The sequence below is a fragment of the Sinohyriopsis cumingii genome, chromosome 3, assembly GCF_028554795.1.
Source record: "Sinohyriopsis cumingii isolate HCF-2022 chromosome 3, ASM2855479v2, whole genome shotgun sequence".
Taxonomy (NCBI): domain Eukaryota; kingdom Metazoa; phylum Mollusca; class Bivalvia; order Unionida; family Unionidae; genus Sinohyriopsis; species Sinohyriopsis cumingii.
The window spans coordinates 17,612,063-17,637,612 of record NC_142963.1 but is presented as its reverse complement, the minus strand read 5'-3'; the positions used below and the strand labels follow the sequence as shown (position 1 = coordinate 17,637,612).

At 35.5% G+C, this 25,550-nt stretch overlaps 1 protein-coding gene across 2 annotated transcripts in view; it reads right to left on the bottom strand.

Annotated features, from left to right (window-relative positions):
• LOC149802495 (N-alpha-acetyltransferase 60-like) overlaps window positions 1-24,483 on the bottom strand; it is a 53,710-nt gene extending 29,227 nt beyond the window's left edge. The window contains exons 1-4 of one of the 2 annotated variants that reach the window (XM_089951736.1): window positions 24,097-24,482; window positions 18,198-18,314; window positions 14,639-14,771; window positions 9,625-9,754 (exon numbers count right to left, since the gene is read on the bottom strand). In XM_089951736.1, coding sequence (XP_089807862.1) covers window positions 9,625-9,754; window positions 14,639-14,771; window positions 18,198-18,204 — 270 coding nt within the window. In that variant the 5' untranslated portion in view covers window positions 18,205-18,314; window positions 24,097-24,482. Of the gene's footprint in view, window positions 1-9,624; window positions 9,755-14,638; window positions 14,772-18,197; window positions 18,315-24,096 lie in introns of both variants that reach the window. The other variant, XM_089951737.1, reaches the window with a different exon arrangement.
• Between the last annotated feature and the right edge of the window lie 1,067 nt (window positions 24,484-25,550).

Sequence of the window (25,550 nt, the reverse complement as noted above, 5' to 3'; positions counted from 1 at the left end):
GGAGTTTAGGGGTGTGAATTGGGGATTCAGTCTGAAAATTGTCATGAATTGCCAACTAACTCAAGAGATGGAGAAATTCTGACCCAGAGGAATTGGAGTTGACAGGGGACCCTTGTGCAGTTCAAGTACTCTTCCTAGGGAAAGCAGGTCCAATGCCGAGTTCAAGAATGGCGGGGGGGCAGGTATAGGAGAGCCAAAGTTCCATCAAAAGAGCCCAAATTATGTCTATCCTATTCAATGGAACATGAACCGCCCAAGGTAGGTGAGGAAATACATCCCTATGCAAACAAAATCATGAGGGCTGTTCCAGTAAAACATATATCCCCCAGGGGAAAGTCACTTTCAAATTCAACCAACCCACAACAGAAGCAATTAAAAAAAATTATGATCCACCGACAGATGTGTTTTAATTGAAAAACACTGCCCGTCTACAGAAGCATATTTTTTAAACATAATTTCTGCCTATGGGTTAGTGGGCGGTAGAAGCGATTCTAATATTGGGTTGGGGACAGAATCAACTTAAATGACAGCTGGCTGGAGGTAATCAGGTAATCTACTGAATTCTTATAGATCATATAATCTACTGCATATTTTTATTTGTATTCATTCATTATAATAAATCTTTTGTCCTTTTGTTTGTTTGTCAGCCAAGTATGTCTCTGATACTGTGAAATCACAAATTTTCATGGTGGCTTATTATTTGTAGATGTCACTGATCAGTCCCTTAATACCTACTAATTTAACATCCATGAATACAGATTTTATAATAGATATATCTATTCTAATACAGAAATCATGAATTTGTATCCTTACTAAACTGTGTGTTAACTAAAGTGATCACAATGTCTTGCTATTTTTCTTTGTTCTCAGGCATGCTGCTTTTGATTAGAATAATAGTTAAATCTTGTATTGCTTTAAATGTGTTGTCAAATTCTATGATTCCTTGTTATTATTTCTTTCAATAAATGTTTTGGTAAACTTATATGATTTGTCAGAAAAAACCCATTGATGCCTGTGGAAATGATGTTGCATTATTTCTGTCTACTTTTACACAATATCATTCCTTGTAAGAACATCTTTTTCAGTTACCGATGTCTTATTTTTATGCCTTATTGCAAGACTAATATAAAGTTATAAAAAATATATAGCAAGTCAAACATTTTTATATCATAAGTTAGATTGTAAAAAATGGATGAAAGTCAAAGAATCATTTTTCCCAGAGTATTCATAAAATCAATGTCATTGCAGTTAACTGTATTGCCAACAGCATCATCATCATCACTGATGGCCTAGCGGTAACATTCTGCACTTTCAATCCAGTTGTCACAGGTTCTAGTCTTTCATATGAGAGTTATATATATGGCCTGAGTGGCTTTCATGGCAGAGTGGTATAAGATGCTCCTCTTGTGATACAGATCTGAGGGGCTTCCATGACCGTGGTACAAGATGCTTGTCATGTGATTACTTGCCTCCAATGTGTAAATGAGAATGTTGCCAGTTACTTGTGGAAGGTCAGTGGTTCTACATAAGTGGTGTTTGGTTTCTCAAAAGGACTTGGATTTTATTCAGCAGTAAAACTGGCTGCCATATATAAATTCTCTTCATCTGAAAATGGTATAAAGGCCATAATGATCTACTGAAACCCCAAGAGCTCATGTCTAAATGACTTTAGCTGTTGGAGATTAACGTCAAATCAACAGAGGCTCTATGTGCCCAAGTGTACTAACTTTAACTAAGGTGCTTGCTTTTACATCACTTGCACATATCATAGAGTGAGTTTGTGCCACAGATCAACCAATTTAGGTTGGTGGTCTTTCGGGGGTTTCTTCCTCCACCTAATACATTGTTTAAAAAAGTATATAACATTTGGGCTCACTTAAATTTTCTCCAACAATGTTCATTGTTCCAACTAGAACTGTTATAACTTATTCAAGCTATATTCACCATTATCTGGAGATATGCATCTGTAATAAATATTTGTAACAAAGTATGAGAATGCGTCAATGTTTTTCAATGATGCATTTGAATTGAGCAACAACCACAATCAACAAACCAAGAAATAATATAATTCACATCTATCAGGCAGAAATAATATATAATCATAATCTGCCAAAAGATTTTTAAATTTTTACATTTGCCAAATATTTTTCCAACCATACTGATTCAGTGGACATATCAACAGAATGGACAGAAACAGACCAGAAGGTTAAAATCGCTTTGATACAGCTTTTGAGTAGCTAAATTCATTTTGGTTTAGTTAACTGTACACCCTTATTGTCTTCCTTTTGATGAAATTTCTTACTGAAGCTGAGAAAATAATGTTGCACACATTAAAAAAGAGGCACACTTCTACTCATTATTGTTTTTATTATACTTTTCCATTCCATCCTGTTCTTATGATCTTGTCCCCTTGTCTTGTTTATGATATGTATCTAAATTTCTCACTCACTTTTCCTACTACTATACAAATAATCTTTGAATATGCACATCAGTGAGAAACGCAATGGGGAGACTAAATCCGAGATTGAAAACCTCTACATTTCTGGATGCATTCTGCTTGGATTCCATATTTCTGCACAAAACTCAAGAGTTCAGGACTCTCTGTACTAATTCAGTTCCCACTGTAAACCTGTGCAAACACCATGATATTAAAATTCATAACTTAAAATTTTGAGTGCTCTTGATCAAATTTGTATCAGTATAGACACATCTATGATGACAGCTTTTGTGAAAAGAAAACCATAACAGCTGCACCATTTTCTGGATTTATACAAATTTGAAATGTGTGCTTTCAATACAGCACCAAAGTGTCAGCTGCTGATTTCAGTAATGAGTCGTCCAAACTCGGTTCTATATAGGGACGGAAATTATGTTAATAAAACAATGTCCCTCACTTTTTTCAGTTACAAGTAGGACAAGCTCTCAAAAGATTGTTAATACTAAAATCTTACTTTCATTATCAACCAATCAGGGACAGTCAAACCCATATATACTCTATTTTATCTTCACTGAATTATAGCAAGTTTTCTCGTTCTTTCACATCTGTAGTAATGTGAGTCCTTTAACAACTCTCAATGGTTGTAAGCCTTTTTTGACCATGCTGACTAGACACACTGTAAGATAATGTTCAAGTAACAGAAACACCAGGGGATAACCAGAGACCAATAAAATTGAATAGTCAAGTTATCTCCCCTGCAGGGATGCTGCCAGGATTTCAGGATTTACTCTAAGTTTTGTGTGTGTTTGATCTCCAATGAGGAAGTGGTGGCAGGAGGAATAGCCATTGTTAAATATCTCCCAAACACTTAAATATCTGTCACTCTTTTTACTGTTCCACTCTGTTACGGCTCTAATGAAATCAAAATTCTCAAAAAGATGTCAGTTGTATAGTGATTATTATTGTGAAGTCATTGGGCATGGTCACGTGGTTGTGGTGGGGTCTTGGTTGGGATGGCATAAAGACCATAGGCGTACTCCATATTTGACAGCTAATTACGATGTTGTCAAAAGAATAAAAAATTTCTAACAATTCAGTTGCACTCGGATACTTGATTCACAGTTAATGAACAGGTTCTAAAACTTTTGTGTTTATTTTAGAGCTATGTTCCTCCATCACATTCAAGATTTGGATATACCAAAGGTGAAATCAGTACAGTTGCATCCTAAACTACTATCGTGGCTACTTCAAATGTTATTTAATGTGAGACTTTAATGCAAAAACTCGTAGTTTCAGTGATTTTTGGGTTTAAAAATAATTTCTTCTCAAACAACTAAATCTGGTGCAGATTACGTTGTTTTTTAATGATACAGTGAGAATTCTTGATGTGTATAAATTGCGCATGAAATGAACAACATCAGATCAGAAAATTACTACCATTGGGAAAATACTGATAGGAATATACAGAAATAATGATATTATTATTTAAGTAGAATATGTGGTGACAATATGAGCGCTAGTTCTACAACTTTGCAAAATACATCTTGTACATCTATTCCGTTGTTTCTAACAACACTGTAATATGGCAAAAATTTCTGCCCACTTTTTACTTTAGTCCCTTGCTAATTAATAGTTTTAGATTTTACAACACTAAGCACATTTTACCTTTTGACAATAACACATCATTACAAATATTTAGATTGCACAAAGATAGAAGTTACAATTTTATTAAAAGCACTGGTACCAGTAAGTTGTTGTAGGGTTTAACGCCATTTTTCAGCACAAGATAGGCTATACATGGCGGCCAGTTTAATTGGTGGAGGAAGAACCCTGGAAAACCCCAGGAAGAACCACCGACCCACAAGAAGCTACTGGCAGGCTTTCTCACATACCAACGTTAGCCGAGGCTGAGACTCGAACTCACGCAGACAGAGGTGAGATGGCAGTGATCCGTAACAGTGAGCGTTTTAGACCACTCGGACACTCGGGGCCCCCATTACCAGTAAGACTAAAGGAGATGGTAAAAACGAAGAATCCGGATGAACAGATTAGTATTGTAGTAAAGAATCCATATAACAGAAAGACATCAAGTATTTTTTCATCAATTTCATCATTAGTTAATGACACTGCTTACAAATTTAGTGTACTAGATAATAGACTTTTTTAGTTACCCATTTTGTAATACAAATACCAAATGATGGCTTGGAACCAAGTGCCAAAAGGTCTGCAGAAAATACCACCATGATCAAAATATACATAATTAGGAAGAACTGAACACAAACAGGACAAATTTTATCCATCTTGCTTTGAGTTTACACAGATCAGTCAGTCTCTTATGTTTAATGTCATTTAATTTTTGCACATAGAGAGCATCTACTTCATTTGATCACACATCTGCATGATATAAAATTTGTCTCTTTATTCTTTTGTTGCCATAGTGATTCTGCCAACTAGAGATCTACACACACTTAATTATATTGTATGGGGATTCTCTGATGTTCCCTATAAGCATTAATCTGTTAATTGTTTCTGAATTTAATATGATCCTCCTCCTCTGTATACAAATATTATTCTGTGTTGTGAACTCTTTTCTGTGCCTGCTGTCTGAAATGCATATGCATACCTAGCTTGAACAAGTTACTGTTCTTTATGGTTGTGCAATTTTCAACATCTCACAGGTATGGCCCCATGGGTATTCTCTCTTGGATAGTATTCTCTCTTGGATATCTCTGATTCCAAAAAGAAAGTTTTGAACCAGAGGTCTCGTTAGGATTTTAAAACTAAGAGTCCATGGCTCCCATTTTGGTAAAAATATGAGTTCCACCAGCAAAAGTTGCAGTCCCCTCTCAGAAAACTATGCAACTTATAAGAACTATTGCTTGCCATAGAGTTTAATTTAATTTTTACATTCTTTATAACACTGACATAGCTCTTGTTCGTCCATCAGAGTGAGTTTTTTCGATCCAAGAAAGGTCTTATTCAAAGCACTTAGCTAGACATCACACACTTTCTTACACTTGGCTACTGTCCCTTCCAAACTATCAGTTCTTGCAACTTTAGCACTCTCCTGAATCTCATTACAATCTTCGTCAGTTTGCTGTTGCGCCCAAAAATACTCATTCAAGTTTGAGTCTCAACATGTCATGATTCCGAGGTCACGCGCACTGCTTATTCCATTATACTCAGAAATGAACACAATAATGAAAGCTAAACTTGTTTATTTGATGTACTGTTATAAATGACCACATGTACATCTCTGGGTATTTCTGCCTCTGAATTCAAGCACTGTAAATATCAGTAATTTTTGCCACCCAGCTGCCAGTCAAAGCCTTTGATCTTGCCGCTCAGCTATTGCAGCATGTTCTTTTGATGAACTCTTATAATGGTGACGATTGGGGGGGGGGGCTTTCAGCCCCTAAATTCTGTCATTGTAAATATCAGCACAGCTAACTGATCAACACATTTTCCCACTATACAGGTGACTCGCAAGTCTTTGAATTTTACCACCCACCTAAATAAAAAAAATTGGCGTCCAAATACGTGTGATTATAAACGTTTCTGAGACCTCTGTCAGTTTTCACTATCATGAACTCTGCCAAATATTCACTTCCTTGAATCAGTGCTTTGCTGCCTGTTATGCCAGAATTTTCTCTTCCATAATGCTGTATTAGAGTTTTAAGTCCAACATTCCTATAGTCTGCTTGTTCAGACATGGGTATCTTGAATAAATATAACCGGCATATTGTCCATCCATCAGGTACATCAGACTCGCACTCAACATCAATTTTGGGCTCAAAATCACACACTGGTATTTCCAGTGACATTTTCCCAATGTCCAACAGACCGATATACATGAAATTTATTGTCATCATAGCTATCACCAGCCAGTATTTGCCAACTGAAAAGGTCATCTGAAGACAAACCGTGTTATAATTCAGCCAGTTTGGTTTCCAGTGTGGCCCTTATTCAAAACACACATTTGTAAAACTTCCATGATGAAAGTAAAGCTAAAACTACCATAAAATGCGTGTTCCAGGGCCCAATGAACTAATCAAATTTAGTTTAACAGCCATTCATGTCGAACCAAAGAATCCAGATATCTGGATGTCGCATCAAACACTGTGAGACAGCTGTGGCAGCGCGAATTACGTCGCAAAATGCACTTTTGAAGTTAAAAGTTTAATAAAAATTGCATACTGCACAAAGCAGATATTTATATCCGAGACGTTGACATAATTTGATGAACGTGTATCAGTGCTTTAAAAGTATGCGAATTCATACAAGTTACGTGCACTCGTGTGTACTGGCATCTTTTTCTGACTTAATGTTTTATTCACATTAGACCGCTAGCAGGGGGTTAGTCCTACAGGTAAGACCTGATGCTGATATTTATGTTTTGGAAACAAAATTAACATGTGCTATGTCTTACATTTAGGATTAGGAGGGGGTTAGATGCGATTTTAAATATATATTCGTTGTTTTTTTCTGACAACCCCACCAGCGATTTCTTATTTTGTTAACACAACCCACAACAGAAATGATTTTCCTAACCAACCTTCCACTGTCAGAATCAAAATAGTTTGAAACACACCTCCTACAGAAGTTTTTTCGAAGTGCCGTCCTCGGGGGGAATATATGTTTTACTGGAACAGCCCTGAGGAGGGATTAGATCTAACTTCTCTTGGTTATTATGAGTCCTGGTCAGAATATTATCAGAGATCTCAGAAACGCTTAATTACGCGTGTTTGGATGCCAATTTTTTGTCTGGGATGCAGAAAATCACTGAGGCGGGAGTCCTCCATACGCATGTAATAGGTGTGCAGCAAAATTCAGAGACTTGCCAGTCCTGCTTCAGCCACCTGCTTTGTGGGAAAATGTGTTGATCAATTAGCTGTGCTGATATTTACAATGGCAAAATTCAGTGACAGGCGCCCAGATGCAAAAATGTACTGATATTTACAGTGATTGAATTCAGAGTCAGAAAGACCCAGAGATGTACATGTAGTCATTTATAAAAGTACATCAAATAAACAACTTTAGCTTTCGTTACTGTGTTCATTTCTGAGTGTATCAGAATAAGTAGTGCACGAGAATCAAGACATGTTGAGACTTAGACAAAATATCATTCGTAAATTCGGATAAGTATTTTGGGGTTAAACATCAAACTTACGAAGATTGTAACAAGATTAAGAAGAGTGCTACAGCTGCTAGAATTGATAGTTCTGACAGAACAGTAGCTAAGTGTAAGAAAGTGTGTGATGCCTAGCTTAGTGTTTGGAATAAGTCCTTACTTGGATTGACAAAATTCAGTATCACTCTGATAGACGAACAAGAGCTATTTAAGAGGTACAATGACTGACTATACTTTTTAAAATGCCCCTCGCCATAGCCCTATTAGTTCTAGTGTTGTAGCGAAATGTATTCATCAAGACATCAGTAGCTAGGCCTAGTTTTGATATCAATTACGTTGACTAACAAATTCTTGCCCATTCACAAGCATATGTTTTGATAGCTGCTTGACCATCAAACCCTTTCCGATAAGGTAGCAACTATCAATTTCCTGCATGATATCCTTTCATAATAAAATATACAAACATGTGTTTTAAAATCAAAATCGGTGATCTATATATATATTAACTGTCTCTTGTACACTATTTCGTCATAAAATTAGTTTGAAACTGTAAGTGAACCAGTAGGCCTAACAGGAAATAATGGTGGACTTCACGAAGTCTGGGATGTACCAGTTTATTAGATTGTCTGTTTTCGTAAATGATTGGGCAAATACTTTCAGAAACATATACAGATCACTGAAAGCAAAGCCAAGGTGTTATTTTATTAAAGATTTAACTTTAAAATGCAACTTATGTAGGTCAGAAATGTATGGGACAATGCTATGTTGTGGAATTCGCAAGATGCGCTTTACGGTGTAAGATGTTTTCTGACCTGACACGTATTTGCGAAATATGGGGAAAAAAACAGCAAATCAGGTACTATTTAACCATTGCATAAAATTACTACAAGGATGCAGACAAATAAATAAACCATAAATTTGCAATCCTGTCAATGGACTGTTGTAATTAAGCTATATTAAAGTGAGTGATTACATTACGAAAACCTCTCCATCTAAAAATAGATGCACTCATGTCTGTGTTGATTCTGTAGGAAAGAAGGGACTGCAACTTTTGATGGTGGGACTCCTATTTTTACCAAAATGGGAGTCATGGACTCCTAGTTTTAAAATCCAAGCGAGACTGCTGATTACAGACCAAAAGTGGCAGAGATTTTGTATGCGGGACTTTTTTATGTCATTGTTCATTATTCACTCACTGAAATACTGACAGATGGGAATCCCCAGAATCTTTAGGTGGCCAGCAACTACTCACATCACCCTGGTAAAAACGCTGGTAGCAGAGGCCAGTAAGAATGGCTGAACTTGAAAATGCAAAACTTGTTTGAGTTTTACAGTAACAAAACTTGTTCCCGTGAGGAATACAAATTGGTATATGAAGGTATGCATCCTGAAGGCTGCCACTAGGCCACTCAGGGTCCCTGCCAGTGAAAAATTAATATGGATATATGATGACCTACTTCTGACATGAGGGAGTCATTCTCATAAAGATCAATTCATGACTGTATATGGTACATTCATGACTGTATATGATAGTATGCATCCAGTGTGAAAACATACAGATGCATTCATGTGAAAACATACAAATGCATTCATGACTGTATATGACAGTATGCATCCAGTGTGAAAATTACTGAGAAGAATAAACCAGCCACCTAAAAGAAGCAATAGCTGCCTTCAAGAATTAGTCTGGCTAGGATATACTCTGGTTGGTCTGTTTCTTGGTTTATAACAACTCTTTTAAGACATTATTAGTTATTCTCATCCCATGGAAATAGAAGATAAGTGTTTTTTTCCCAGTACACACATATGTAGCTAACCAGAGTCTGGCAGGATGGTTATTGAACCTATGACTCCTGGATTAAAAGTCTAATGCTCTACAAATGACCTACCACAACTCCCATGGATCAATTCTGGCATAAAATGTCAAGTTTATGAACTTGAGCAAGGTGGCATTTAGAGTCGGATATTTGAAGGAAGTGACTGAGGTTGCCTCTCATACAGATATGAATTACAAAATATCCATCTCTAGAATGTATAATATATAACATAATAATACCTCATTGTTAAGTTTGGCTTTTGTTTTGATCTCACAGACTACCAGACCAATGATTCTAGAATGATATGTGGCTGCCAGGGAGTAGAACTTGGGGTTGGAGGTAATCTCCTGGTACCAGGCATCAGGGTACCTGCAGAACAAAAAAAGAGGATTTAAATAAGAACGATTTCCAGTGCATGGGAATTCCAACCTGTATGTTATGATGCACATTGATTTTTGGTTGAATATCAGTCTTAATTACCCATGAATCACCTCTGGCATAATTTCCTACTGTGCATATGCATTTTTAAGAAATTTGCTGGTTGTGAAAGTTACCAACATTAGGTAGAGTACTGCTTACACCTCGTCAGTCATTAATATGACAAGAATGTGAAATCTTGTTAGCCAATAATATCACAAGAATGTAAAATCTTGTCAGCCAATAATATCACAAGAATGTAAAATCGATCCAAACTGAGCAGAGCTTACAGTTCACTGATTTCACACTTAGGAATGCATAACCAAACCAAGGTCAGAGTGTTTCAAGATTATCTTTGTGGTTCATGGCAGCTTGAGGAAAAGGGAATCAGTTATGATTTGACTAGATTAACTTTTGATCAAATATTGGCTTTTGTTTGATTGCTAACTAACTTATAATCACTTAGACAAAACTGTGGAAAATACGGTGGCCTCACAAAGCCAGCTGTCAGAGTGGACAAAAAATATTTTTGGCAATTAATTTGCTACATTCAGTGAAATGTTTACTAATCTTGTTGTTTTAATTAATGTATTATTCACCAAGAATTTACTGGACATTACTCTGAGTGATTTATTTAATGGTTTTGAATTACACAAGACTGAATACTGAGATGGAATATTTGTATTCCATGTGAAATGAAAAATCACAATGTTTATTCAGCTGAAAACTTGATGCAGAGATTTTTATTTCTAAGTTTGTAAAAAGTAAAAATGAGTGGAAATAATTAATCAACATGTTCTGTTGACATATGACTTCAGAGTACACAAAGTCACCAAATGTATCTTTCATCCTTGATAAAACTGGGTAATGCTACTCATGCTGTTTGATTTATTAGTTAAATGAGTGGTGTTAAACTGAAATGGTTATGTTATAGAAAAGAGATATATGAGTCATATATGACTATCATAGTTGTATGAGTAAAATTTTGCATTTTAAAATGGTTTAAGGAGTTAAAAAACAGAATATGTTGAGAAGTTAAATATACAATAAAGTATAAAATAACCCTTTCTCTGTTTAATACACCATATATATACAAAGAGCCATACATACATAATTAAAAAGAGTAACACTTGTACAAAAATCAGTAATGGTCATGTCTGTCTCAATGTCTGCTTGTCAGTTTCTTAAAAAATAGTCTGAGTAAATATAGTATTCCTCTAGATTTAACATGAGAACAAAATCGTAAACATCAGTTTGCATGAATAATGAACAGCCCCAGCTACACGTATATGCACATGGTTGTAAAAGAACATATGAGAACAAGAGAGAGAGAGAGAACGAGAGAGAGTGGATAATCTAGTCCAAAACAACCAAAAAAAATTCATGCTGGGCACCCATCTTCCAAATGTGAAAGCCAAGTCAGGCAACTGAACAAACATTTATAAGAACTGATAATGTCAAGAACTTTCAGGAATTTAATATTTTTCTCATCAGCAACAATTTTACTATTAAATTGTTCCTCTATACCTTTAGCACAGTGCCTGAATTATGTCTATAGTTGAGTACTAGATCATTTTTGTTGATAAGCATGCACACTAATCTGCATGTGTCTGCAACTCATGATCTAAGAAATCAGAGTCAATACCACCAGCTCCTCCCTTAAAGATGAAAGACGTGTGAATGTCCTTTGTCTGTCACCACACCCACATCTGGTAACTATCTTTTTATCTCTGGCTTGATGCACTAGATCATAGCTGCCAACCCCTTGGTATGGAAATACTGACCGCTTATGACAAAAATACTGATTTTCAGGAACAAACCACTGAATGTTAAAATTTGAATGCATTTGTAACTATTTACAACATCTACAACCATCAGCAAGGTAGGAGAGTACCTTACTTAATTATTTTATTTCAAAGATGCATGTGTTGTACTCTTGCACCTTCTGAACAGGCACCCTGTTAGATATGGGTGCCCATTCAGAAGGACCAATTGTGCAACACACTCACACTCTGTTTGTAGGAGTTTTTTCCACACCTTGGTTTTTCGATCATTTGATTTCAAAGTACCATCTCTCAGCAATGATATGAATTCTGTGCGATTTGTTTGTTATAAACTGTTTTTGTTCGTGCACCCAAGTAATCCTTTGTGATTTTACTGTTTGGAAAAAGCGTGCCAAATAAAATGCCAGCAACACTAGTAACTTAAAGAGGAAGTTTCATTTCTAAAAGAAATTTTGTAAAATGAACTTTTGATAGAATTACATCATGGTTCTATGTGGTATCTATAAATGTTTAAAGTTCACACTGTGTTTTTGACAATGAAACAGTAATCTCATGTTTATTACCTTCTTTATTAACTTCTTCATGTTGTTACATGTCCATGCCAGAGAAAACACAATTATACAGTTTGCAAAACATATACATACATATATCTCCTTTACTAGATGGCTTAATTATCCTTCCAGTTCTGTTTTCTTTTCTTTGCTGGAGAAAATTCTGAGTCTTCTGCTTTCCTTTTCAACATGGCTATTAGTTGAATAGTATGAAGATGAGATACAGTGATAGTGGCAACCACCTGTACTCATTACCAAGAAAATTAAGAGTATCCATCAATGAACAGAGGGCTGGGGGAGGTTCAACTGTTGTTGTTGTTGTTGTTGTAGGGTTTAACGCCATTTTCAGCACAAGATAGGCTATACATGGCGGCCAGTATAATTGGTGGAGGAAGAACCCTGGAAAACCACGGGAAGAACCACCAACCCACGAGAAGCTAATGGCAGGCTTTCTCACGTATCTACGTTAGCCAGGCCTGAGACTCGAACCCACGCAGACAGAGGTGAGATGGCAGTGATCCGGAACGGTGAGCACTTTAGACCACTCGGCCACTCGGGGCCCCCAGAGGTCCAACTGTAACAATGTTATACTGTTACAGCTTGGACCCCGCCAGCCCTTATTCATTGACAGATACTCTTAATTTTCTTGGTAAGGGGCCATCCATTTAGTATGTACGCAAAATTCTGGCAAAGCTTGACCCCTCACCCCACCCCCTGTACACATACATAATATTTTTACCCACCCCCATCGGTGAATGTACGCTTGATGCCCCCCCCCCAATTCTACAGAACGACCTATATTTAATCCATACAGAAACAATAAAGGATTAATAATATTAATGTGTTTAATAAAACAGATAGTCCACCGACGTTGAATGTCTGGCTGCATCAAAGAAATAAGCTGCGAAACTTTAAAAAGTTTGTCTAGTGTCCACTAAAATTTTCAAATGCCAACTGAACCCAGTCAAACCGATTATGTATCAGACAAACTATTATCGAGGTTTCACCCCCCTTTCCTATGCATATATACATTATCAGTATACCCCCCCCATACACACACTCCTCCATGCACATGTACTAAATGGATGGCCCCATACCATGTTACAGGTTAGGTTCCCAGCCCTCTATTCATTGATGGATGTTCTTGGTAGTCAGCCCATGTGGTGGCAACTGCTTTGTGCAATCCAGTATGGTGGTTCAAGAATGACATGGTAGCCTCAATTTCGAATGAACCAGTAATATTTTAGAACTCTATATCCCTATAAGCATGCAATATATTTACTCAGAATGGAACCAGGTGCTTGTTCTAAACAGAAAATTGCAAGGAGATTTTTAATTTCAATTCTTTAAATAAAATAAAAAAACTTATACCTGTGTTCAAGTCCAAAATACGGGACAAATATTGGAAAAACAGAACACTTGGCAGCTATGCTAAATGCCTGTAATCTAGTATCACGCTTTCCCATTGGCCAGTAAAAGATATAGGCACTTGCTGTAGAGCATATAACACTCATTTGTTTTGCCGAATATTAGCTAAAGGAATATGGCAAGTATAATGAATCAGTTGTTGCATACTAAATTGCTTGTAGCATAATGACTGACTAAAATTTCACGTGGAAAATGCATAAACACTTCAATTATTCATATATAACAATTGTACCATCTATCAGAAACAGTCTGGTTCATAAAATTTCAGTAACATCTGGTTAATCCCAAACTACCATGCTGGAGAAGATTGAGCAACTTTACCCTATATGAACAGCATTGATTCCAACATATCTAATCTGTCACAACATACACAGATCAGGGAAATTTTCTTCAGATAATATCTATCTTAATAACTTATTATTTCAAAGTTTGTTTCCTTTAATCAAAAATTTCTTAACTTTTCGATGTTTTGAGAATCAATCATAAAAGTTATCTTCTGAAATTTGGAAGTAATGTAGAGATTGTGAAAAAGCTCTGATGAAAATAACTGTAAGGAAACACGTTTATCAATAATTACTACTGGAAATGTTTGTAGAAAAGTAGTTTCTTCTTTTATTCTCCATAAAATAAAATAAACTTTGGATGCAATTTTCCCAATACATATTTTCATTCTAAATTATCAGGCATCCTCATGTACGATACTGGTATAGCACTTACTACATTGTCTGGAGTATATTTTTATCTATATTAATTTCAATATACCTTGATTTCTGTCATAGGAGTATGGAGTGACTGTTAAAGATAAGAGTTAATTGCTAGATCTTCTGGTAGGTGTGTTTTCTACACACAAATGATTATACCAACAGTCATGTTTGCATCCTTTTTTGTGAATAGGCACATGGTCATGGGGTACAGGGACTGATGCATGCAGGCAAGGTTGCAATAAACCATGGACAAACTCATGTTTGAATATCAATAAAGAAGGAATAAAAAATAGTATAACCTGTGTACCTATATTATTTCCTAATACATAATTTCATTTACATTATCAGAAAGAAAATAAGGGAGCTTACTCAATGGGGAACCATTCTGTGCATAACCTTTTAACTTCCTCTAAATCTTCTGGGCAAAGAAATCTGAGCTGAACTTCTCGCTGGATGCTGAAAGACTGCAGCTGACTCATGGAGTCATGTGCTATTTCTTCATCTGAAATAGAAAGGCTCTCAATAAACAGCTGGTCAAAAAATGGTTTGATGCATGTCACCAATTTCATTGGGACCCAAGTGACTGTGTGGTTCTGAGGTGCTTGCCTGTACAGATCAAACACAACCCACTTCTGTCTGCATGGATTAAAGTCTCAGCTGGACAAATGTGGGTATGCTAAGAAGAAAGCTTGCCAGTAGTTTCCCATGGATTGGTGGTTCTTCCTGGGGCCTTCCCCAGTTCTTCCTCCATTAAATATACTGGCAGCCCTGTACAGCCTACCAAGTAAACTTTTTACCAGTCAGAGTAGATTGCTGAAAAATTGCATTATAAACTCCACAAAACCCACCAACCCATTTTAAGGTGACTTATCAGTAGCTTACAACTGTCAGTAGTATAACTTGTTAGATCCCATTGTCAGATGTGTTTTAAATAAAGGCACTCGTCACTAACAATTAGTGATTAATGTGTCAAAACTCAAGCACCCCATGCCATGTTTATTATCTACTGTGTGCATGATAATTACAGAACACTGATATGTACAGTACTTACTGTTTGGCAAATGGTCAAATAAGAAATGTGTATTGTAAAAAAAGTATGATTTGTGAGTGTACATAAATAATAACTAGCAACTTCATATAATTGATGACGAAAGTCTGGCAGCATATCTATACCAAATAAGAAAACTATTCAGTTCTTGGCTATGTTTAATTTAATTTTTGTATACATTAAAACATTAAGACACACTCTCTCTTAAATCACTTAAAAATGTAGCCATTTCTATATATGTATATATATATATATATATATATATATATATATATATATATATATATATATGTCTGTGTGTCTGTCATTCATCTTTCACTATAGATTTATTTGAACCTTTCTTGCTTTTTCTCATCTACAAGTTCTATTTACTTACATTCTTTGTTTATAACTTAAGTTATTGGCATATGGTTTAACTGTGCTAAGTAAAATAAAAAGAAATTAAAATTTCTTTGTTGAAGGTGTGGGTTTAATGCCATTTTTCAGCATATGATCAGCAATACATGGCAGCCTGGATGTTGGGTAGAGAAAGAATTAAGGAACACCCTGGAAAGAACCAAAGACTCAAGGGTTGCTAATGGCAAGCTCTCTCCCATATCCATGCTAGCTGAGCCTAAGACTAGGATCCATGCGGACAGAAGCAAGATGTCAGTGAACTATAAAGGTGAGTGCCTTAGACCAATTGGCAACCTGGGACTCCCTTCTTTATTTTGTAAAACAAATATAATGTGATTTCCAGAAAATATCCCATATTTTATTTCAACTTTTATTATGATTTTATGTTGTCAGATTTGGGGCAAGCTAATATCTCTGAAGATCAAATTCAACTTTATAGCCAGCTTACTCTAGGGGAAACTGATTTTTTAAAAATTTGTAATATCCAGAATACTGAAAGGTCCCTATCCCTAAATGGTTTGTTTTAAAGTTTGTCATATTCTGTTAATTAATTTTTTTAAGATAGAGTTTTGTAAATGTTTCTTCAGCTTTTAGCAACAGCAACCATATTTGATGGCACAACAGCAGCAATATTTGATGGCACAACAGCAGCCACATTTGATGGCACAACAGCTGCATTAGTTTCAACCTGAAAGGCTTTAAAGTTTGGTCAATAACTGTCAAATGTGATCAAGATTAACAAGTGGCATTTAAGAAGTTGTTAAAGTTTTTTTTAGCAACAACAGCCATATCCCAAGCAGATTGGCATCATTTGTAGAAGTTGCATTCAAGGATTTGTATGACTATGCTGATAAATGTAGGTTTGATCATGAAATTGTTGGTATTGTGGTGTTTGTATAGGTTTACAATGGAAACTGAATTAGTACAAGTCCCTCAAGGTTCAAACAATGGCCAAATTTTATCATGGATTGGCATAATTTTACAATTTAAAGAAACTTCATGCCAGGATGTTTTCTATCTGATTTGGCCAATTTCTACTGAGCAGCTTTTGTGAAGAAATCGTTCAGTCTATGGCTCTCATTTGATGGCAGAATGGCAAAATTTTAACAAATCTGAGAGACCAGAAACCCACGAAGCTTTCAAGAAAATTTTTTTAATTTCTCTTCAGCAATTTTTCAAAAGAATGCACTTAAAGGTTTTTCTATTTATATTAATGGCAGCCATATCTGATAAAAGATCGGTATCAGCATCATTTGAATAAACTGAAAGACTTGCATACCAAAATGTTTACTGCCAAATTTGTCCAATTTGGTTCAGCTGTTTTTTTTTAAAGAAGTATAAAGGTTATTTTATTTTTAGCAACAGTGTGCATATCAGATGGTAAATTGGCATCATCTGAACAAATTTGAAAAATCTTCAAGACTGAAAGCTTTAAAAATAAAAATGGTCAAATCACATTAAGTGGTATTTTTTTTAATGATGGCCATATCTGACAGTGGATTAGCATTATTTGAACAAATCTGGAAAACCATGTCAGGATGCCTGCCAACAAATTTGGTCAAATTCTGTTGAGTGGTGTCTGAAAAGGAGTTGTCTGAAGTTTTTCAATTTTTAATAGTGGTGGCTATATCTGATGGCAGATCAGCATCTTCAGAATAAATCTGCAAGAGTTTTCTGCCAGAATGCTTTCTGCCAAATTTGGTCAAATTCACTTAAGCTGCTTCTTGAGAAATTGTAAATTAAATTGTGCTTTCATCTGGTAATATACATCATACTGTGATTTCGAGTAAATTCTTGCTTCGCACATTAGCCCAGTGTGCTAAGGGTCTCAGGCTCTGAAGTTATAACCAGTTTCATACCAACATCTGTAAACATCACTGGTGACAATCAATGATAATGTTTTAAAACTTTGTACCATGTAGCAGACAGGGCTTGTTAATGGTGATTCCCTTTGCAGGATGAGTATGCTCTGTGCGAGTAATACAATAATCTCATAGTGTATGAATAGAGAAGACATTTTCCACAACAACAGAGATTTGTATGTGTATTTACTATTATTTAATGTGTATTTACTATTATTTAATGTGTATTTACTATTATTTAATGTGCATTTACTATTAATTAACATCAATTACAAGAATTTTCATCGTTAAAGACAATATGTATGAAATGTGGAGACTGGGTGTTTTTGACACACAAGTCAAATACTACCAGTAATCACTTGTTAGAAAATGAACAGAAAATAGACGGCAAAATGGAATGTCAGTTAAAATGATTTCTATAGTTCTACAATCCTATGAACGCGCGTGTAATTATTGATCAATTTTAAAAGAGTAAATCAATTTGATTTCTATGTACAGAATGTTTCTGTATCTTGCTGATGACACTAGATGTGGCAATACAACTCTATAGGAGGTGAAATTGCTTTTACATCAAGGAAGTGGATACGCCTGACAAGAGAAAGTAAAGCAAACAAGGACTCACCAGTCATTACCCAATCAACTACACAAAAGAAATTTCATTAACTAGTTCATCCAGTTGTGCATCAAAGTCATGTAGAAAGTATGCTGGATAACACTGGCGGTAGGGTTGGTTAGGGTCCTATAATACAATTCAAAAAAGCATGTATCAGAAGTAATACCACAATAGGGCCCTTTTGGGTCCTGATAAGCATCACAGCCCCTATCACCCATTACTTGGCAAGTAAGCTAAATACTATGTAAAAGCTGTGGATGATTATCCATTTACTGTCTGTATATCTCTGTAAGGCTACTTATCTGCACTCAGAATTGTCAGTGATTTTCCATTTCTGTTGTTGTAGCAAGACTACAAATAGCATCTACAACCAAACATGCACATTTGTATTTCATTATCAACGCAGTTCTCTTGGTGATTTCATCTCACAATTGTTGCCCTGCTTCAATTATTTGTTCATGCTGGTAACAATGAGGGTCCATTATAGTTCTTCTATTAATAATACAACTGCATAATACAACTGAACAACAGGCTCACCTTGTCTAGATTTGTCACAGCCAGGTGAAATACACACACAATTCTAGCCAATTACTCTTTTTCACTGGGACAAGTGTCAAACAATTATATAAAACATCTTCTTGGGGAATACTCAGATCTCTGGCGATTGTACATTCCGGTGGCCAGGCACCCTTTTCGTTTAAAAACAGTGATTACACTTATACATTTTACATCTGAAAATCATCCTTCTCCAATAGCTTTTACATGGACAAGTGCATCCTTGCTGAATAACAGTGAAGATCTTTCTTTTCTCAATTAAGTCAATGCTGGTGAAAAATATTCACTGGTGAACAGTGCAGTTAATACCACTTTGCCACTGTAGAAACAATCAAATGTTTTTGCACCTGGTGGCGCAGTCAATGCTTCGGCATTTTTGCATAACGTGTAATGATTTTAAGCTTACTTATAGTTGATTGTATTGCAGGTGATTCCAATGGTTGATTGTCCCTTAACAGGATTATATCTGAGTGTATATAAAGGTCTGGTAACGTTCTGAAGCAGATATCTGTTGACAAGTGAAACAAAATTGCTATCAACACTAACATCCACAGCCAACTAGTCTAACACCCTCTGAGTAAATTTCACAGCCACATCACCACGGTCAGAATCAATAACTTATAATAATAAATAATAATCTAATTGTAAACACAAACGCTAAAATCGTGAAGTTCCCATGTGAATATAGATGTTGATTCCTTCAAACTGAATTTCATCACTACCAACCAACAATCCAGACATTGTATGTATAGAACCTTTTCCAACATTGCATCCAGGGGGTCAAATATTATCAATTCTCCAGAAAGAACATTTTTAGTGTGAATTTTGAACCCAACCCACCAAAAAAATGGATATGATCAATACTATCCAGACTAGTAAAGCCTTAAAATCTGAGATTTAGGTTTATCAAAACCATTTATGTAATGGAAAATAAGTTAACCACTTATCTTGATGGCAATAGCAATTGTTCCTTCCTATCCCTCATTGGTTAAAATTCCTATGTATACTGTAAATGAAGTGACTACATGTATTGGTGTGGGCACATCTACGATCTGTACATCCACGTATCATTTCATACCACCACTGCCTTTTTAAATAATTAACAACTTCAACTGGTGGCGGAAGTAAACTGTGTTAATGCAGCATGTAACCAACATGTCCTTGCTAACAAAGCATCGAATGTTATCCATGCACATCAATGTGCCAATGTCAATCTCATCCATGGTTTAAATGTGACTGCAAGACCAGGTACTCACTGAGAACAGGTCACAAGATGGATTATCAACAGAAGAATGAAGACCAAGACTGCATTTGGAGGACGATAAAAGTCCACTCGTTAAAAGTAAATTATATTGATATAAACAAACAATGGATACAAAATGCCAGACATTATCAAAAATATACTAGTCATCATGGGTATTGGAAAGGTGAAGCCAACAGAGAAACGTTAGCAAGTGCATCAAAGGTCACTCATGGAATTCCTCAAAGATGGTTGACTAATTGAGCACATCTACAAATGCAAATAAGATAAATTCCAACTTAGTATCAGCCTAAACTAATTCAAATGACTCATTGCTAAACACTTCACCAATGGAAGTATGACCAGACTTTGTATGTTTGCATGCAATAACATCAAATGTCTTGTAGAGTTGGTAAATTTCCTCAACAGTTTTTGCTTTGTTGTTTCTAGTAATAGCTTCTGACAATTGTTTTTGGCAATTGTCTTGCACCTCTTCTGCATCATTATATCACATTTAATAGATATACTGAAGATTGGTGAGTTTAGATTCCATTCTTATATTAATACGCCAAAACATGTTTAATTGATCTGATCTTGGATATCTTCATCATTACAGCTAGAATATACACTAAAATCATCAGACACTTCAGACATTATTTCAGATGCTTCAGATGTAAGCACGAGATTTAGTTAACACCAGAGACATCTTTTTTTTCTGATATAATTATTTTATCTTGTTCTGCTCATAAGCCTGGCATAGTTTATTCCATTCCATTTCTAAGTTCAATCCTATGTTAATAAATTTATTAGTGTGTACTGATTGTGTCTCTCATGCATATAACATCTTTGGAGCATCTTTGATAAATCTACATAATGCATTCAAATGAAACAATGAATGAAGTTTTATGCCATATGCTTTATAACCCAGCCATATGGTAGATTAATGCTGTTATCTCCATAAATTCCTTCAAAATATTTTGAAAGTCAATTGGATTTTCTGTTATCATATGCCATAGCAAATCTTTAATATACAAGAAGGTTTCTCCGTCCAAGCAGTGCTTTTGGAATTCACTGAAATTATTGGGATGTGACTAACTGTAACCTGATTTATGTGAAGTTTTACAGTCAAAGTAATGTGCGCATTCCATATCAGTCTCAAATATGACTCAAATGTTCAGTGTGCCATGTATTCCTTACTGATATCCACTTTACATCATCATCATAAAAATGACTTTCACTTTCTACATTTCACCAGCTCAGACTTGGTAGTCTCATACTTATTAAAGAAAAATCTTCTCTGAAAACTGGGCTTGAACCAGCAATGTTGTATTTGATAGCACAATGCTTTAGCTTTCACAGACATTGTCTGTGTACAAATAACTCTTGTATTTCAAGATTACAAGATTCTGAAAACAAAAGTGTAACTACTAAACATATTCAGCTAATATAGAAAAATAAGCCATTTTAAAATACTATTTCACAACATTATTCTGAATATCTACACATGGTACAGTGTAATGGTAAACACATTCATAAATAATTATTTTAGGTTGACAAGATATTAGCATGATCACTATAAATATTCCAGGTATTTTTTAATTAGCAAAACAGAATTTATTATATTAACAAGGTGCAGATTTGAAGCTTGTTTAATTTCACATATATTATTTACATTGCTAAATTTAATAAAAATAGCTAACGTCTCTCTGAATTTTGTAGCATGTAAAATGAGCTTTACTGATTATCTCTGCATCAAGTGATAAGTGTTCATGTAACTACATGTACATCATCATACCATGTATAATTTGAAAGTATTGCTCAATTCAGCACTTGCTGCTTATTACTGCATGTCATTGTGGATAATGATACCGCATACAGCATCAAAAACGTTGTCTGCATTTTGTTTACTTTCATGGTTTTTTAATGCTAGTCATCCATGGGTTGTACACTGTATTAGCTTGCTTGCCAAGTCATGGGGAATAGAGGCTGTGGCAATCATCAAAACCCAAAAGGGCAAAAGCCCTATTATGGCACTACTTCAGAAATTTGCAGCTCCAGCGAAATCACTGAAAACTGAAACCTCAGCATACCAGAATACCCTCAAGACCAAAACGTTTAGTCCTGAATGTTTTCTTCTGAATATAACCCTTTTCCCATAGACTAGTAATCCAAAACCACTAAGCTCAAATACTGAAACAATTTTGATCCCAAATGTCAATTTTACATTTATAACGAAAACATCTATAAAAACAAACATCACTTCAGACTTGGAAATGTATTTTAGTTGCTAAATTCATGGCAAACAATGGAAAAAATTAATGACAGCAAATAACACAATGGGCATATCTATGAGACAAATACCTGATAAATGTCCCAAGGGTACCCAAGGTTAAAACAATATTTGACAAGGCTAAGATAAGGGCTGACAATAGGCTAATCTGAAGATCATAAAAGAAATGCCAGCTTTAAGGCAAATTATTCATAAATGATTGCATGTAAGCTACTTAAGAAAGATTAGGTTTATATGCATATTATCTGACTGTGATTGATGATTTTCATTTGTATATATCACCAACAGAACATTTTTTTTCTTCAGAACTTTGTAAACCAGGCATGTGGCCTCACTTTTGATGATTTGCTGATGGTGACCAACAATACAGAATCTAACAGTCAGATTTACTTCATTGATTTTCATTAAATACACGCCTTTAAGAAGCTATGTCACGAATGCTATTTGTAGTCACTCATGTGCCACTATCCATTAAACATGATCAATGAGTATGAACCTGTGGCAAAACCTACACTGACCCACATTTCAATTGGCTGCAACGTGATGGAAGCAAAGAATGCTGAAATCAGATTACGTTGAAGTATGTTTCTTTAAATAATTGAATAAAAATATACTAATTTTGAAGAAAGTGTTTAGATAGTTTTGTTTCATTCATGATACTTATCCTTTAACTGATTCAAACATTCCTGGCTTCCACTGCATTCCAACAAATTGAAATGTAAGGTCAATGGAACCTGAAAACTCATACAAATACAATTTCGATGTCTGGACAGGTACTGTTTGATAGTGCTGTTTGCATTCAGATAGTCTTGGATTTCACTACTGACCAATAGGTAAGATCCGAGCAACCTTGAGTCTGCAGTAAATATCATTAATGTACATTGTGTTGCGTTTTAATTTTGGTGGCAAAAACAAACATTGATTTTGGTCAATTTGGTGCTGATTGTGTGTTACATTGATGCACAGTGCATTGTTAATTTCTGAAACATACTTACTGTTGAACAACAGACTCGAGGTTGTTTGGAGCTTACCTTTGGGTCAATGGTGAAATCCAAGACTATCCGAATGCAACGGCACTGCCAGTCATTACTTGTCCAGACGTCCAAATTGGCAAACAATTATTGCATTTTCTCCAATATGTCACAAACTGAATGAAGTGTGTCAAGCTGTTTTGAAAACTGAACTATTCTTGATTATGACTGCTTAAGTTGGAAATTAGAAGACGCAATTAGGATAAACTAGCAGGGTTGGAACTACTGAGGGGTGCGGAGTCGTTTCTTCTCTTGTGTTATATTGCTACAGGTTAGAACCCCCATCCCTTGACTCATGAACGGATACTCCTAATTTTCTTTGCAACGAACCCCCGTGGTCACATGTGGTTACTAGTATGCATTGTTTTAATTCTCAGTTAAGTTTCTGTTGTTGGCGGGTACAGAATGAGAGTCATTGAAGAAGCATCAAATTTTCAAACTGATTTAAAATCTGTGCAACATACACAGCAAAATCCTAACATTAGGTCAAGTATTGCCATTGCAAAAATATTTTTTCGATATTACACTATCAGAGTAACGCCCTTGAATAACCTGGAATCTGTTTATCGATTGTTTCCCACAATCATCTGATTTAAAATGGAAATTAAATGTAAGTTAATATATAATATAGAGCAAAGAACACCAAAATAGACGTATATAATATTGTGAAGTTCAGAGTCTTTATTTACTTAATCTCCAATCCCTAACTTTCTGACCCGCGATACCATAGCACTTAGTATATGTCAAGGGCAAGCAAACAAAACAAAATGTTCACAATGTGTCACAGCTTACCATGCTGTATCAGTTATGCTTATGAAATGATTTTCAATTAGCAGATTTACACGTATTAGCCGTTTTCAATTATTTAAGCATAGTGTTAGTACAAAATGTTGTTTGTTGAAAACGGATGTAACATAGGCATAACATCTGACTGGCATACGGATTACTTAATATGAGGTACTTGGGTCCCAGTCAATAACACAAAGTACGTATTCTGACTAGCATGTGGTACGGAAATAATCAACTCCGTGATCAGGGATTATTAGCCTCAAATCTTTTGCTTTGTTTGTTTGTTTCTGTTTGTTTGTTTTGTTTGTTTGTTTGATTTTGTTTGTTTTCTTTGTTTTGTTTTGTTTGTAACGTTTTTAAGCGAAATCAGACCAGAGACATGACGAGCGTGGGATAGGAGTTACAGACGAGAGTAGTCCGGGTTTCCTCTGACCCATGTCACCCCATTTTTTATATTTGGACATTTATGTTGGAGTGTAGAGTCCATTCCCTATCGAAAAGTTGAATTCGCAGACACCATTTGGTGTCCAGATGTCCAAATATCAAAAATGGGATGGCAAGGGTCGGAGGAAACTAGGACTACAGACGAGAGATACTTAATCGATCCCCCCAAAATGATACAAAATAAGTAAATTTGGACTGAATGAGAAACTACATTCGTTCTGTCCCATTATATGTACATCTCATTCAGAAGATGCTATATAATGTATATGCACAGTCGGTATTTCAGTATTTTTTATGAAATTGCATTTTGTTATTAATTAATTAAAAAATGAGGTATCTCCAAAAATCAAAATACTAACAGAGATAATAATGAGTTTTGGAACATCGTGAATTGATAAAATATTTCAACACACGGTATAAATTGCATAAACTTACAATGTGGCAAATGATTCAAGTCTTTTGATTTCTGTTTTCAACTATAAATTCGATAACACGTTTTGTTACTCACTGGTTTTCACTTCTTCTGACAACACAGAATCATAGCACTCACTTCCACTGACGAACACCAATACTTACTGACCAACACCCATGAATACTGATCAACACCCACACGATGACACCACTTATTTCTACTCACCAACAGTCACATATACTGACCAACACCACAAAGAGAATTATACATTCATGGTACGTTGACGTTGTGGATACACTGAACAGGATGTAGGGAAGAACAACTGTACAGCTAATGACTGCCACTGGCTTAAATTTTCGACCCAATACACGTTTTAAATCAATTCAGCCCAAGAGTGAACGGCAGTTTTCATTTTGAAAGTGTACTGCAAAGAGTAGTAATGTCTGTGATGTATGGACTAAGCTAGCTTGTGCCTCAACTTTGTTACAAATTGGCTGTTTACGTTTTTGTCTTCCTAACTTTGATAATCTCAGTGGAATGATACTTATACAAAGCCCTGTTTGGGGGAAATAAGGACAAAGACAGTATTGCACCATCAAAG